Raw genomic sequence first — 15,747 nt, 5'->3', positions numbered from 1 at the left:
TTAAGTCCAGAATAGAATTTAAAATCCTCCTCCTCACATATAAAACCTTAAAGGTGCAGTAGGAGATCTTTTCTGACGTATTTTTTTACCGTGTGGCTTAAAGATCTCCCCATAGCCGCTTAGCAAGCAGTTAAATAGAAGGCATGGAAGTGAAAATAAAATAAATGGTCCCGCTACAGTGAGAAATCAATGAATAACCTAGACCGATCACAAAAGATGGTCCATTGTACACGATTGGTTCCTGACACGTCGTGCAGGATGCCATGGCTGTAAGCTAGCCACTGTTCTGCTATGTTCACACCTAAAGCAGCAAGAGCAGCAAAAATTTGTGTGCTGCTTCGTTTTTGATGGTTGTACAAGTTTAGTTCTGATGCGGGGCTGAAGCATCTTTTCTAGGCTGACATGATTTGGGTTTCTGAAAAGGAGGACACAAAAGGGGGAGTGTCGACTGCTGGATCGTCATCGGGTCAGGTTTGGTCGTTCCGTCCCCCGCTGGCTCCCTGTTTCTACTATGTGCTGCACTGTAGTCGACCAAAATCCCAGTTGCTGCTCTGGCTGTGCAGTGGAAAAAGTGGGTCTGATGCGCATTGGGCCGAGCTACCCACCTTTCTTGGCTTGTAACAAATATTTGTTGTGATCAGTGGGTAAAAAGTAGTTTGGATCTATTTTGAAGTGAGAGAGTCCACCTTAAAACATCATCAGATCAGTCAGTTCATCCAGATTACCATACTGCCTTCAAATATTATTTCTGTTGGAGCAGCTCAGACCCCGTACACCGGTGGTGCGTTGTCACTATGAATCCCTCTCAACAGCAGCCTCTGGCCCTGTCGACTCCTTGCAACTGCTGCGGTGGAGGCGACCGGCTGGAATGTACGTAATCCAAACTGCAGGCACCAGGATAATAAAAGCGGACGTTTTGAGCAGATTTCGGCATTTTAAGTTAATTTAAGCGTTGATAAACTGTTTCAGAGGAGTGATCATAGCGCTCTGCGTTATCAGCACTACTCGTGCTGCAGACAGCATGCGCGTTCATGTGTGTTTTGAAGGCATGGTTTCGAGGGGTGGTCTGAAGGGAGAGGCATGGTTGTGTATGGTCAAAATATAGCTTGCTGGAACCGTTTTCTCCTACAGCACCTTTAAATGGCCAAGCTCCATCTTATATGATGACCGGCTGGATGTGGTCTCTTCATCCTCTGACATGAGAGCTGGCTCGGAGCTAATCTGCCTGGCTGTGTTTCCTGGACGGGGCCGCCCATGGAGCTGGTTTACATTTGCCTTTTGTATCTCTGCTTCTTTCTGTATGTCTGCTTCTGTCTCATAGAACCCCTGTCGGCCTCGGCAGATGGTCGAGTCTGGTTCTGCTGGAGGTTTCTTCCAGTTAAAATGAGTTTTTCCTCTCCACTATCGATACAAGCATGTTTAGTGTGAGCGATTGCCTTAGAGTCGATGTTTCGAAGCGATCAACTGGTTTTCCATAGAACTTGAATCAGTTTAACTGTATGATCTGGTTGAATTGCAAAGTGCCCTGAGATGACATGTGTTGTGAATTGGCACTATATAAATAAACTGCATTGAAATTGAATTGAATGAAGAGAAATCTGCTCTGTTCCAAGTTACTATGCTTCAGAAATCATTTAAAATGTCTATCAACCACACAGTCTTACAAATATACATAAGGTCAGTTAGACAGCCACACCAGGGGACACATATTGGACAGCTGCACCATTGCATTACTCTTGTCATTCAAATGAGAGGATTGATTTGTTAAGTGGCATTTTAACAGCCTTACAGACAGGTCTCCATAAGTCCTTAAAAAGGTTTTTTAGGACCAGTCAGGGATGGAGGAAAGTGTTCACCGTCACCTCGTTAAGGCTAAAGTGAAATCCAGCTCAATCCAGATCATAAAGCTGACCACAAACCACAGCAAGGTCCAGTTGGCTTCACTGCTGGGCCAGGGGCAGACCGGTAGCCTAAAAAGACAACAAAATAAACAATTTAAAGAGAATACCTGAAGATCCTTAACAAATAAACCCCTGAGCTACAAAATAAAAATGTATTTTAAAATGAGACTTCTAGAATTAGGTCAGAAATTCTTTTGGCATCTTAGCACATGTTAATGTTCACCAATTGGCTAATTACAGTTGCTGGATGTCTGCCATTTCCTACCCAAATTTATTACTTACTATATTCTAGACCAGGGGTAACCAATTAAAAATCAGCGGGGTTCGAATAAAGAAAATCAACATCCGGTAAGGGTCTGGAGATATTTTTAATTATCTGTTACTTTAAACAGAATTAAATGAGATGTTTATGCATCCATGTTGTACATTGACTTTTTAAATAATAAAAAAAAATATATATATATAGAACATTTTTCCATTTTAAAATCTAAAGTGTTTTTTGAAGTAGAGAACCACAATCTTTCAGTTTGGTATACAGACAATTTCCTGATTAACATATTTTATAAAACACCTGAGCTGACCTTTTGTTGCATTATCTTTTTTATGGCTTAATGGGAGCAGTGGGCTTTAGGCTGACCTGCAAGGCTTTAAGCCTGGGTTTGAATGGTGACAAAGCCATTCGCAAGCACACATCAAGATTCTCTTTTTGAGCCTGTATTGATATTTATCTTTGATTATGTTCATGGTGGAGAATCCTGCTTCACAACAGTAGTTTGAGCCAAACATACTCAAAATGTGCAGGGTCATCTTTGAGCACACCATTTCACTTTTATTTCACTAGTTCACTGCACTTCTTCCAGCACTTTCTCTGCTCTCTTTTTCTCATCATCTTCTCCTGTTTTTCCATCGCCCAGCTTGCCACAGGTTTGCCTGCCTGCTGTGTCTTAAAGTGTCTCGCAGCAGTAGCCCTGACAGCTCATTGGCTAATTTGTATCACGTGTAGCCTGGTCCCGGACGCTCCAGAGGGCTTTACCATATAGACAGGAGAAGCAGCGCAAGCGAAATTAAGCCACTGCTGTCCGGACAACAACGAGTAATTTATTAATGTTTTAAATCTGGTTGGGTTCAGATTAGTCAGCAGGTGGGTCCAGCTCTGGACCGTGTTCCACTAATCCACGACCGCTGTTCTAGACTTTAAGTTGCTCTGAAGTTTAATACATTAACATATATGGCGTCACATTTTCATTCGCTTTAAGCCTGTTTGGTTTTTGTCAAACACTTAAAGTCCACACTGAAGTTACAGATGCCTTCAAAAGGAAAGAATTAAAGTAACCAGAGCCTTTAATTCAGTGGTGGCTTCATTGAAACTGTTCAATCAGCATTCACTGCACAATGCACCACTGACATGAGGCAAAACTTGCATCTATTTCAGAAAGTGTAGATAAACAGCTGATTATTTACACAGGAGCGGATTCAGGATAGTTACTACTAATTATTACATCAATGCAAAAAAACAAACAAAAAAAACACACACCTTCATGGTTTAAATATACTGTTAGTCAAATCTGCAACAATAGATTTCAAGGTTTTCTAGTGAATTCGACCCCCTGGTAGCATTTACATAAAGTCATGCTAAATTATTCATTAATTATCAGTGAATCCCTGGTGGGAGGAGAAGACATGCACATCAGCTGCTAATTGGCACATCAATAATCCGGCCCAGTTCTGCTTTGGACGCCACCTCAGGAATCTGTTATCTGCCCAGCCTTCTGCTCAGATGTTTCCACAGTGTGGCATCACATCACAAAACGCTTCCACACCTGCTCACTGGCCATTTACTTAACGGGTATTCGGAACATCCCTTATTTCTGGCCCTCACAATTAATACATGGGTAATGCATCAAGTAAATTGTATGGTTACATTCAGCCTTCTAAAGGTATCATTATTATTGTCATCATGTTTTAGTTCTTTACCCACAAGTCTTTGCTTAAAGTTGCTACATCTTTTAACCCCTGTGGAAACTGTACAAAAACAGTTGAATTATTCCCTGATTTTAAATATGAAGATGCAAAGACAGGCAACAGATAATATGAATAAACTTTTTTTTTCTTTCTGTTTGCTTTCTTATTTTTTTGTTTTTATTTTAAGTAAGCCAGTTCCTTTCAATTCCTCTGGCACCCAGTAGAAATAAGAACCATATCTTTGGAGAACTCCTGACCCTTACTCACTTTCTGTTTATAGTGTTAAAGAGATTAATGGTGTTTTACTTCACTCTGAAGTAAAACACACTATCACCTCGGCTGCAGAGCCAGTGTTTATCACAAAGATCACTGGAGTAACTGTTTTTTTTATCTTTGCTGAACTGATAAAAATATTGAATACAGTATTTTACTTAAACATTTTCATATAAATGTTGAGTTTGCTGCATTAGACAAAACTTATTGAAACACTGCTGTAGATAAAGCAGCAAAATATTGTTCTTGATTCTACCTGCTCTCTGAGTCCAATGAGAGCCCTGTGTTTTTTTGTTTGTTCTTTTGTTTTTTGCTCTTAAACAGAAAGCTTTGAAATACGGTGATCAAGCTGCACTGCCGGGTTTCTAGAGGCAGTTATTCTCAGATATATATCAAAGAGCTGCTGAGCCAAATGTTAAAACACTGAACAAACGGCACAAACAAGTGCATTCCAGTTCCAACATAGCAAGTCCAAGTTCCTACTTCCACTGCATCACACCCTCTTTAAAAGATACAAAGGGATTTACATAAAGTTGCGTCTCTGGAGACAGTGCTACAATAACATGGCTGCTCCTTGTTTCATAATGACTTTCACTTATTGTAGCACATATTCAATGTCTATCACCAAGATTTAGTTTTTTACAAAAGAGGGTGTAGCTGTACGGTCTGTCATAGGTCTATAGCATAATGAACTGATTTCTCTCCTCCACTTAAATAGAGAAATACAAACAACTGCACGTCATTCTGACTGCTTTTAGAGGCAGCCTAAAAAATAATGTTCCTGGCTGGTAATATTCAGTTTTGTTTAGCATGAATTATAAACTGAAACATTAAAAATTAGCAAAATAAAATGATCTGATCCTAACTTGTTAACCTTTTTTAAGAAATAACCGCATGCAGTAATAAATTTGGGAGTTTTAAAGAACTTTTAGATCCATTTTGTTTATAGAAGATTGAGCCTAGATGGCAACTTTATTTGTTTTTTTAACTTTTAAATAATTTTACCATTGATGACAGTAGGAATGGCCCAGCCTCCCCTGTTCACATTGCCCTTGACTTCCTCTAATTATACATAGTGGGGCTACTTGTACCTCACCTTCTGATGGTTTCACTTTGTAATGGGGCCTTTCCCTTTTAGCATTTCTGAGGATTTGTTTATTTTCTTTATGATAATTGATCATAGGATGAAATGGACCTGGCACTAATGCGGTTGGTCTTCTGGTCTGGCAGTGTAAAAAAATATTTCAGCCAAAAAAACAAAGCTCTGTCTTTGTATACAATGGCTAAAATTTAATTAGTGTGTCCCCTTTAGAGCCAAGACAACTGGTTAGTCATCAGGGACAGTGCAGGAATCAGCTTTGCTTAAGCCTGTTCTAAAAGGGAAGATGTTGGAAAGTTATTGTCGCTGTAAACTGAGTCATGAACAAAACTAACATTTAAACACCTACTTTAGAAGTCTTACAGTCAGAGAAGACAGATTGAGTTATTAGTGTGAGGATTTAGAATAGAAAATCCCTTAATTGTCCAACAATCAGGAAATTGTGGTATAATTATATTAGTATAATCCTGATGTATATTAGTATAATCCTAAAAACATAATGCCATCTTCAACTTCCTTTACTTTGCATGGAATCAATAATGTTTATATTAAAACCTTCACCACAACTGTGTTCGCCATCAGAAAAAGTATAGAAAACCCAAAAATAAAACCAATTTTAATAAAGCAGACTCAGATTAAGCTGCTGGCGTGGCCACAATTTAAACCCTTAAATTCTGTTTGTGCCAGAAAGCCAACCAGAGTAAGCTTTACCAAACTTAAATTTCATGTCCCAGTTCATTATGTGTAAACATTTCACTACCCCCAAATGTTTATAAATTTAGAACCACATCCAAGTGAATCTACCTGATGCATATATTTCAGAAACATCAACTTAAATCGGGATTTTGTTTTCAGAATGGCTGCTTCTCTTCACTGCATGTGAAAATCTTAAGATTCCTTTTTCTAAATAACTCCCTAATTTAGCTTCTAATTGTGTATAAGACAGCAATAGTGTAGTCTGCAATGAATACCTCATCATCATACCTGAGCTGCACACAGCTCTCTTTACTCGTTGGCTTTGCTCTTTCACCAAAAGTTGTAATTAAGCGAGTGGGGGGAAAAAAATTAGATGCAAAATGACCTGTCAGAAAGTCACATTTAAGTGAAGGATGCAGTGGCATCTGCAGTAAAAATTTAAATGATATAAATTGCCATTTAAGTGCAGCTCAGGCTAATGTTTTGTCACAAATTAATGTCACACAAGGCAGCAATGACAATCAAGGGCTGCCTCATTCTAATTTGGTTGTGTTTAAAGGGCTTTTGTGAGTCGACAGCTTTACACAAATTAACACAATTGCCTGTTTTTATGAGGAAACCATAAATGTTTTTCCCCCTCCTTTGCCGGCTAATGAGGAGAGAAAACGGCTTGTATCTCAGCATAATGGTGGCGCTGAGACATCTAGAGAGGAAGAACACCGTGCTGCTGTCAGCTTGCAGAGAACAAAGAAGGAAGCCGCAATGTTTCCCTAATGAGCTACTAGAATTTTGATGTTCCCCTATGATCAGATATGGATTCGTTTTGCATTTTGCTCGTTATAAAAATCATCTGCAGATTCTATCACAGGAACAATTAGCAGAGTGTGCAGCACTCTCTGAGGATTATCCTTTCAAAGGGCATTAGTGATAACTGTAGCTCAGTTATGGGATGGGAGGCACGTTTGAGAAAAAACATTTGGTCAAAGTATGGTGTTTAGATAGGATTCATATGTTTTTATTTACAGCTGTTACAACCTTCTGTGCTCTTTCTGTGTCATAGGCTCTGGAGAGTGAGTTTGTGTCCTGCCAGCTTCACCAGTGGATTGACCTGATTTTCGGCTACAAGCAGCAGGGACCAGAGGCCGCTAGAGCTCTCAATGTCTTCTACTATCTAACGTATGAAGGTGCGGTCAACCTGAGCTCCATCAACGACCCGATGCTCAGAGAGGTGAGCTCCTTCCTTTGCTTAATCTCTTACAGAATGCTGAGTAAGGTGGAAAATACGATATTACTTAGGTACCACACAACCTTTCAGATGGATGTTTAATCTGATGATATTATAAAAGCATCTATAGTTCTGAAAGGTTTTTGATGCCATTAGCAAAGTTAAATTGCCTCCAGAGGGGCACAGGAGAGCTAAGCTAACAGTCAACAGGCAGGTATTGCTGAGCAAAGCCTTTCCCTTGTGCAATATGTTTTTGAAAGCACTCCACCAAGTGTTCCACTTTAGCGCCTTAAAGCTTCCTCCTCTGCTTTCATTTATTATTCATTCCCACCACTTTTGAACTGCGGCAGACCAGCTACACTGGGCCATGCCTGAAAGCAACCACACAAGGCACAGTGCTGAAAAGAAAAATACAGCGATCGCACCCACAGCCAAACACTGGCCTGACAACTTCACCAATCTGCTGCAAGAGGCAGCCTGCCAGCAGCAAGGCCAATTGACCTTGCTCCCATCAGCCTTTTTGACATCTAACTTTTAGCGCTAAAAGGGACTATGGTCTATTTTTATTGATGACATAACATTAAAAACATTTTTGATGTATGGTGAGACATTTTTCTGGGGGTTTGAAACATAATTGCTGGGATCTAGGAATATGGCATAGTGAGGTCTGAAAACATAATGAGGGGGAATGTATTTTATTTTTTTTAATGGGCATAACTTTGAGATTTTCTCTTTAGGAATTGTAATATTTCTGATCAAAAAATGTATCTAAAACAGGAAAATAAAAGAAGGAAATGGATGATTGAAATAATAAACAAAGCAAGCCTAATGTCATAATGTTTTCTATGAAAACACTTATTTGAGTACAAGTCTTTAGCTTTGTTTCAGTTTAGTTTGTGAAACGGCCCACTGGGTACCCTGTTTTTCCCCCCTTTGGGCAGGCATATAGTGTACAATTTCTTGCCCTTTTTGGGCTGATTTTTAAGTTGTGCAATAATTTTTTGGCTTAGGCTCCATTCACCTTTGTGTGTCCTGCGGCGTGTAGTATACAGAGAATAATGGGGGCATTTAGCCTTTCATGACTATCTCCCTACCGGGAATCGTACAACCAGATGACAAACATGTCTGAAATTCAGTTGAATGGCTCTTGTGAGATGATAGTATCCCGATATTGAAGAAGAGAAACACGCGTCTATGAGCAGATTTATTACAGGATTGCAAGCTGCTTATGTGCAAACGAAGGACTTGTTCTTCATCTCTGACTTTATTTCCGGATAGGGAGTCCAACCAGTGCCATCATATCTGTACAGTCTAATGCTACGTTCACACCGCAAGCAGCAAGAGCAGCAAAAACGCGTGTGCTGCGAATTTTTGATGCTTGTACAAGTTTAGTTCTGAAACACCGCGTTAGCAACTTTGCTGCTCCAGGTGCGCGTTGGGCGGAGCTACCCTATCTTTGCTTGTAGCAATGGCGGCTATATTTGCTGTGATCAGTGGGTAAAAAATAGTTTTAATGTTTTTCAGTGTTAAAAGTCCACCTGAAAAATTAATCTGTGCAGTCAGTTCATCCAGATTACCACCCTGCCTTCAAATAGGAATCAGTAGGAATCCCATTTAACAGCAGCCTATGGCCCGGTCGTCTCTTCTCGGTCTGCCGCAACAGCTGGAATTGGGTTTTCATGTACGTAATCCAAACGGCAGGAAATGAAGGATTGCAAAACAATGACTCGTGTTGTAATGAGGTAGTGCTGCCCTTCACCATTATGCTGTAACAACTGGAACTAGTTAGCCATTGGCACAGAGCATTTGGGAAGTTTGATCATGGATAAGGCCCAGTTAGCCCCAGTTCTTCTGCTATACTTAAAATTGCAATTTTCTTGGAAATGCATCAAAGTTGTGACATAATAAATGTCTTACGTTTTGTTCTTACCGTAAATTACATTAATGGGACATATCTACTGATACCAATCAAGAGAAATATTTTGGAATTATGGTAATAATGATCCAAACCTTTTTAAGAAATAATAATACATTTGGATATTAAAATTGTTCTTGTGAATTATATGTATTGTATTTCTAGTTGTTGTCATTATAATCATAACCTTGAGGGAAAATCCACATGCAAGCTCTCAAAATAAAAAAGGAAAACATTTTTAATTTCGCTTAAACAATAATTATCATTATAGTTATTACAGATATAAAAATGTTTAGACATTTTTGTGTTGAGAACATAGCTGCATCATACGCTAATAATATAAAATGTTACATAGTGAAACACTATTAAAGAAGGAATCACTTATATTTTTGTCAAAAATGTCTCATTAAATTTAAAGCTAGGCTCGCCAAAGCAGTTGATGATTTAAAATATTACACATACACAGTAGTGAAACGCTAAAGCAGAACATGGAATAAATGTGTGCTAAGCAGGACTCTGGATGTGGAAGCTGGGATTGCTGTTCCTCTCTATTAGAATAATCGTGATTTAATCTTTCTTTGCATTTATAACCTCGCATTTCAAAACTACAAATACAAGATGAATTTTTCCATAGACTGGATGTCTTCTGGAACCCAAGTTCAAACTGAGATGAGTTCAGAGTACATCAACTGGCCAAGCAGCTTTTTGCCACCACTGTACAGCTGCCCTTCATGACTCACTGACTGGTACATCACAGGCACGAGGGGCAGATTCTTGATTTATCACCTCATTCACCCTAATTCCCATCCAGATGTGCTATGGCCTTTATACCCACACATACACACACACATGCAGATCCATTATCGTGCTCCCTGGTCATTTCATCTTTACCACATTACCCAAATCTCTAGTTAACACACACACACACACACCAGCAAACTATATCTCTGGTACTTCACTATATCTGTCAAGCTGTTCCACAAAGAAAGATATTGATTGCTCTACCAATAAACACCGAACCAGAAAAGGAAGGTGAATATTATTTCTATCCCATTTAAAACTGTACTCCTTCCACTGTGCCTTTCTGAGTGTGACTGTAAAAGATACATGCTTTGATGCATAGGTTTGTGGATGGTTTGTAATTGTACGGTGGTGATGGATTCAAACATGCAGCAAAGGGCTTTATGTTCCACAACTGGTGAAACATGGCACAAACTTCAAGACAGTGTTCAGCGCCCCTAGTGGTCTGGTGTACTGTTGTGTTGTGGAACAGGTTAGCAGCTTTTTGTTTTAGTTCTGGTAATTTATAGCCTAATAAACCAGATTAAATGTGTAATTTAGTCTGGTCCTGATCAATGAGACATCGGAAGATTGTTGATTTGAACAACCTGTTGTCTTTCATACCATGTCTGTGCCTATTGGCCAACGCTCTTACCAATAAGCGCAACTGACTGTGACTTAGTAAGTGCGACAGAAAGCTGGTGGGGGTGTCTAAACAAACAGCCCGTTGCTAAAACGACAAATACGTCCTTATTAAAAATGAATTAGCGTAGAGCCTCTTCCTGCTCATGTTTCAACGAAAACCCCAAGTCTAATCCTTTCAAAACTGATTCCAATTAAATTAAAGTATTACCTGCACCATATAACCTCTCAGGTGAAGTGATGGATTTAGTAAAAAGGCTTGTTTCACAATTTCAGCTGGAGTTAGAAAGCAGAAACCAGCATTGACATGCTGCTTCATCAGCTCAAGAAATACTGATGTCTTTAAAGTTTGGACCATTCCCTAGAGATGAATAAAAGCTTGTTGTTTTCTCTACCTTCTTCGTTTGAGGCTGTGATTCCAGTCTGCTGTTTTTCATTTCTGAAAACACCCCCAGTCTGAGCACTTTAATTAGTTAAATAAACCAGGGCAGTGTTGCCCTTGTGAGCTAATCTGAAGCTCCCTGTCGGCCATGTTTTTGCGGAAGGAAATGTGGCCTGTCTGCACAGAAAGGTGGAAACAGAGGTTCAGGCCTGGGCTTCATCACACTGGGGTGCTGAGGAGGGTGTGTGAGGGGTTTTAAGCCCGAAAGGGTCCCGGGAGTCTGTCATTACTGAGTGACAACTGTTTTAGCTTGAGCTCTGGACTTGACAGGCTGGACTGTGCTGCGATGGGCCCGGGGGCGTTCAGAGTCTGGGGGATGGGGCAAGGATCTGTGTTCATGTTTGTAGTAAAATGGGATAGATGGTTTGTACCTTTGGTTTGCAATCTGGTAGATGTACACTCCTACATATCTCAAATATTCACACGCAATGTTATTTTTTTTTTTTTGTATGTGCTCTCTCTACTTAGTGTTGTTGGTAGATGGAAGTGTATATATGCATTATAATTTGGCATGTTTATACATCTGTATATGTATGTGTGCTCATCAGCATAAATTACCACAATTAAATGTTTATACGCATTAGTCTACAAAGGATAATATATATAGTCTATTAACCTAAAGCAATATGCATGGTATGGTTGTTACATGTCAGGTACGCCGGTCATTGACCTTGTCCAAGGCAGCTTACAGTAGAACTGCAGTCAGTCCCTGCACTAGCATGGCTATCACTGCCCCCACATAGTTAGGGACTAATTTCCCACTTGGATCAACTTAATAGTCATGGTAGCCCACTTCTTTGATTTGATTTATGTTGCTCAGGCCACTTATAAGCCCAGATCCCGCCAAATGTTGAAAGGGCAATATAAATGCTGTTACTGTTAATATATAGTAGAAATTTTACACATTCAGGATTAAAATCTCACAGGGGATGGTATGGGAGAATGGTCATTTTAGAAGGGGGTGATTTTTAAGAATTTTTTTTAAAAGGGCCATGTCATCCCCCTCATCTCGAGTACTGTTTACACGTGCGTTTTTGGTGTCTGGGGAGAAAGATTGGAATATATCAGCACAGATTAGTGGCTGCTCTGGATACCAGATTCTTGTTTTTAAAAAGCTTGATTACTTCCTGTCTTGCCTCCGCCACTCAGCACAGAGAGACCCGTGTGCATACATCCATTTATGTTCCTGTGTTGGGGTTACATGCACAACTGTGTTGCCTCTTGGTGTAAAAAGGGAAACTCAGCCTGATTTGCCTTTGCGCCGTTCCACAGGGCTTCCCCTCTTTCACATATGATTATGGAAAAATCCCACAGCCCCTCAAAGGAGCAACAAAACACAGATCCCTGTTTGAATTGTACAGCATTTGAGTAATTGTGCAGAAATCGTGGAATAAAAGTCAGTCATGTGAAGCTTCTACGACACTTTGCCAAAGCAAGTCCCATACAATAATATTTGTTTTTGTTTTGGGCTGATGTTTTGTCCAATGTACTTAATATCATATTTTTGCCAAAAAAGGCAGACTCCTGTGTTATTTTCTGACACTGCTGGTCAGAAAGACAATGATTCAAATTGTTTTAAATCTGTTCGAGTGTAAATCTCGTTGATTTGCATAATAGCATGATGTTTTGCATGGATATCCATCTTGTCAAGTTGGCTGAATAAATCAAAGGACAGGCCGGGACTAAACTGAGGGCAGCTCAGTCATTTAAATGTATAGAATTCAGAAAACCCTCATCAGACATGGGCCAGCGCTTCTGAAAGAGATTGGCCTTGTAGATGGCGCCTCATATAATCACCTGAGCATTGCATTGGCATATAGGGATAGGACATCCTGACCTACACTCAACCTAGTTCCTCTTCTAGACAGCCTCGTAAATGTCAAGTCTAAACCTAATGAAGATAAGTTAGGTGCCTTTGAGGAGTTTTTCCACACATTAGCTTAAGCAAAATGCTTCACCCTGTTGTCAGGGAAGGGTGCTGCCTTGACCTTGAATGATGCACTGACACTCCAAGACTTACTGTGAATGAGATGGAAAATAATATGAGACTCTGTTATGACACAGAGGGGAAAATCATGCACTGAAGTGTTTAGGGTAAAAAAAAAGGCCAGATTTCTATTTACACAGGTACAGGTATTTGATGCAAGATAAGAAAGCTGATCTTGAAAACACTTGAGTTAGAAAATAGAATGCTTGATTAAATATAACATGTACCTAAAGTTTACAGTTTATTCAGATAAAACCTAAGGCTTTTCCTGACCCTCAACTAACATATTTCACCGCGGCAACATTAGAAAATCATTCTATTGAGAGTGTATTAGTGGTGAAAGAAAACCCTTATGCACAAACCTAGCTTTTTAAACACAAAAATGGTTAGAAGGTTGCCAGTATTTCCTTAAGCAGTGATCTCTATTGAGACCTGCACATATTGCACACTCAGTTTATAAATGCATTGATTTCTTTTTTCTTTAAGTTATTAATAAAATTAAAAACTAATATCTTGGATTTTTTTTCCAGATTAAATCTAATATCTGTTGGATATAAAGTGGTGTCTGCATGGCCCAAGCTGTTAACTCTGGGACCATTTATAGTTTTGTTTTCTGCCATCATAAAAATGCTGTGAATTAAAACACCAGATAGACATTTGACCTAAATGGGCCTGAATTTATTCAGCAAAAATTCTTTAGAGAGAGATCATACACACTAAGCTCTCATCCACTCCTTGTGCTTCCTGGACGGGGATAGGTGTCTTCTACTCAGGCTCAGCTCCTCTACCATAGGCCTTGGAGCTTGAGAGTTCCTCTCAGTATCTTAGCTGTTCCTAGAACTTAACTCCTCTGGACTGAGATGTCTGATTTTTCTCCAGTGTGGGGGTTACTGCCCTCATTGCATAGCATGCACCTGGGATCTTGCCTGGTATGGTAGATCTGGACCTCTATTGCTGTGGTGCTCAGGTCCTGCTACTGCACTGCCATGATCGGTATTCTCTTCACCATAGTCATTCAGCCTGGCCCTTTCTAGCCATTGATGGGATTTGGTCAAATCAAGGGGCGACAGTGGTGTCAGACGTAGGAGTTTGCCCTGAAATCGAAAGATTGACGGTTCAAGCCCCGGCTCCTACTTTCAGTGTTGTTGTGTCCTTGGGCAAGAGCATCAGGGATGACAAAGCATCTACTTAGTATATTCCACATTTGTTTATTTGTCTGGCCTCTTCACTGTATCTCTTCAGTCAGGTAGTCAAGGCTATGGGTATCGGTTTCTATTTCTTGGGTACCGGTATATCTTTACTAGATGCAAACTTATAGAGCTCTGATAAGTAGCTTACTGCTTTCCATGTTGCCTTGATTTTGGCTTCCAACCTTCTCAGCCATGGAGGACATTGGTCACTGTGGAAGTGTTACCTTGGCCAAGCATCTCAAGGATCAATAATTCTGTACTGTATATCAGCTCATTAGTTTCATTGATGGTCACAGTAGGAATCGTGCTCAGTGCTGCGTTCACCTCATCCAGGAGATAATTTGCAGGCCCCCACTGTACTTTGCTAGCCAATCTTTCAGTAGAGCCATTATCTTATATCTCTGGTCAGTGGTTCTCCCATTTAGTCGTTCTTGGATCATTGGTGCAGGTACCCAAGATCAGGGCAGTTGGCCTTAATATCAGGGGGCTGATATTGGTAACCCCATCTGACGCTATGTCTTGGAACCCTGTTGGAGGGCACAAAACTTAATGTGAGATGGTTACCACTTTAATTAAGACAATGCTGTTTACAACTTCAAACAGGCATGCTAGCCCATCTCATTAACTAATATCTTGTTAGACTTCCAGTATTACGCTTTTAATAGTGAAACAGAAAAAATGGTACAATACTTTACACGATAACTTTAAAACTATAATTCATTTCTACAGGTGTTTATTCTGTAATTATGTTACAGAATAAACAATTAAAAACTGAATATTCATAACAAATAATTACCCACTACACTATGCATAAGTTGTAGGAATAATTACTACAATCTCTTTAAAACTCAAAGTTTTGGCCATTATAAGCAGAACTAGCTACTTTTTCTTAAGTCTAATCTTTGCTTTTTACAGATTTTCTCAAATTCTGCTCAAATCTTTGTGTTGTTTTATAAAATCATTCTACTTGCACTGCATCACCTTTCTGGTTTCTTTCTCTAGTTCTACATTTCCAAAGAAATTAATCAGTGTTGACCCTCAGAGATTCAGTTCTCAAACCTTAATAACGTGATGAAACTTTGTATCTTGATATTAAAATCACTCCCTCTTCTGTGCTCCTCTGGTTATTTTCAGACAATAGCTATGAAGAGACTCGTTTCCTGACCTTTTTCTCATGGAAATACCATACTCAGGCCTAAACCATGAGCTCATTTTCAGTCTGCGCCAAGTCAGGCTCAAACCCTTCAGCCTGCGCACACAAGCTGTCACTCCCACACAGCCAGTCACACAGCACAGCAACAACACACTGACAAAGCTGTCATGATTCTGTGTTGGTCATTTTCTCAAGCCTTCTTCTTTTTTTTTAAACAACTTTCTTTTTTGTCTTGGTGAACATGGTGATTTTCTTGTCTATTTCTAGTTCCGTTCCATACATATTTTACAGACAAAACAGAATTTTCTGTTTTTATAACTGGATTTTATTTTTTTTTTTTTTTACTTAAATCATAAATTAATGCAGTTCTTCTAGCCTCATTAAAGGACATATGTATGTATGTATGGTTAGTTTTAATATATTTCAGATTATATTAAATTTAGTTTAAGATATTTGGAAAGTGCCATTTCCTAAACATTAAG

The 15,747-nt window shown here is 39.5% G+C and overlaps 1 protein-coding gene across 9 annotated transcripts in view; it reads left to right on the top strand.

Annotated features, from left to right (window-relative positions):
* The window catches only part of lrba (LPS-responsive vesicle trafficking, beach and anchor containing), a 243,521-nt gene that overhangs the window by 201,428 nt on the left and 26,346 nt on the right, over nt 1-15,747 (top strand). For all 9 annotated transcript variants that reach the window (XM_015373646.1, XM_015373651.1, XM_015373653.1 and 6 more), the window contains one exon: nt 6,992-7,159. In XM_015373646.1, coding sequence (XP_015229132.1) covers nt 6,992-7,159 — 168 coding nt within the window. The remainder of the gene's footprint in view (nt 1-6,991; nt 7,160-15,747) is intronic.

This window comes from Cyprinodon variegatus, unplaced genomic scaffold (genome assembly GCF_000732505.1).
Source record: "Cyprinodon variegatus isolate N-32 unplaced genomic scaffold, C_variegatus-1.0 Scaffold90, whole genome shotgun sequence".
Taxonomy (NCBI): Eukaryota; Metazoa; Chordata; class Actinopteri; order Cyprinodontiformes; family Cyprinodontidae; genus Cyprinodon; species Cyprinodon variegatus.
Note: the sequence above shows the minus strand (reverse complement) of the source record. Positions and strands in the feature narration are given on the sequence as shown.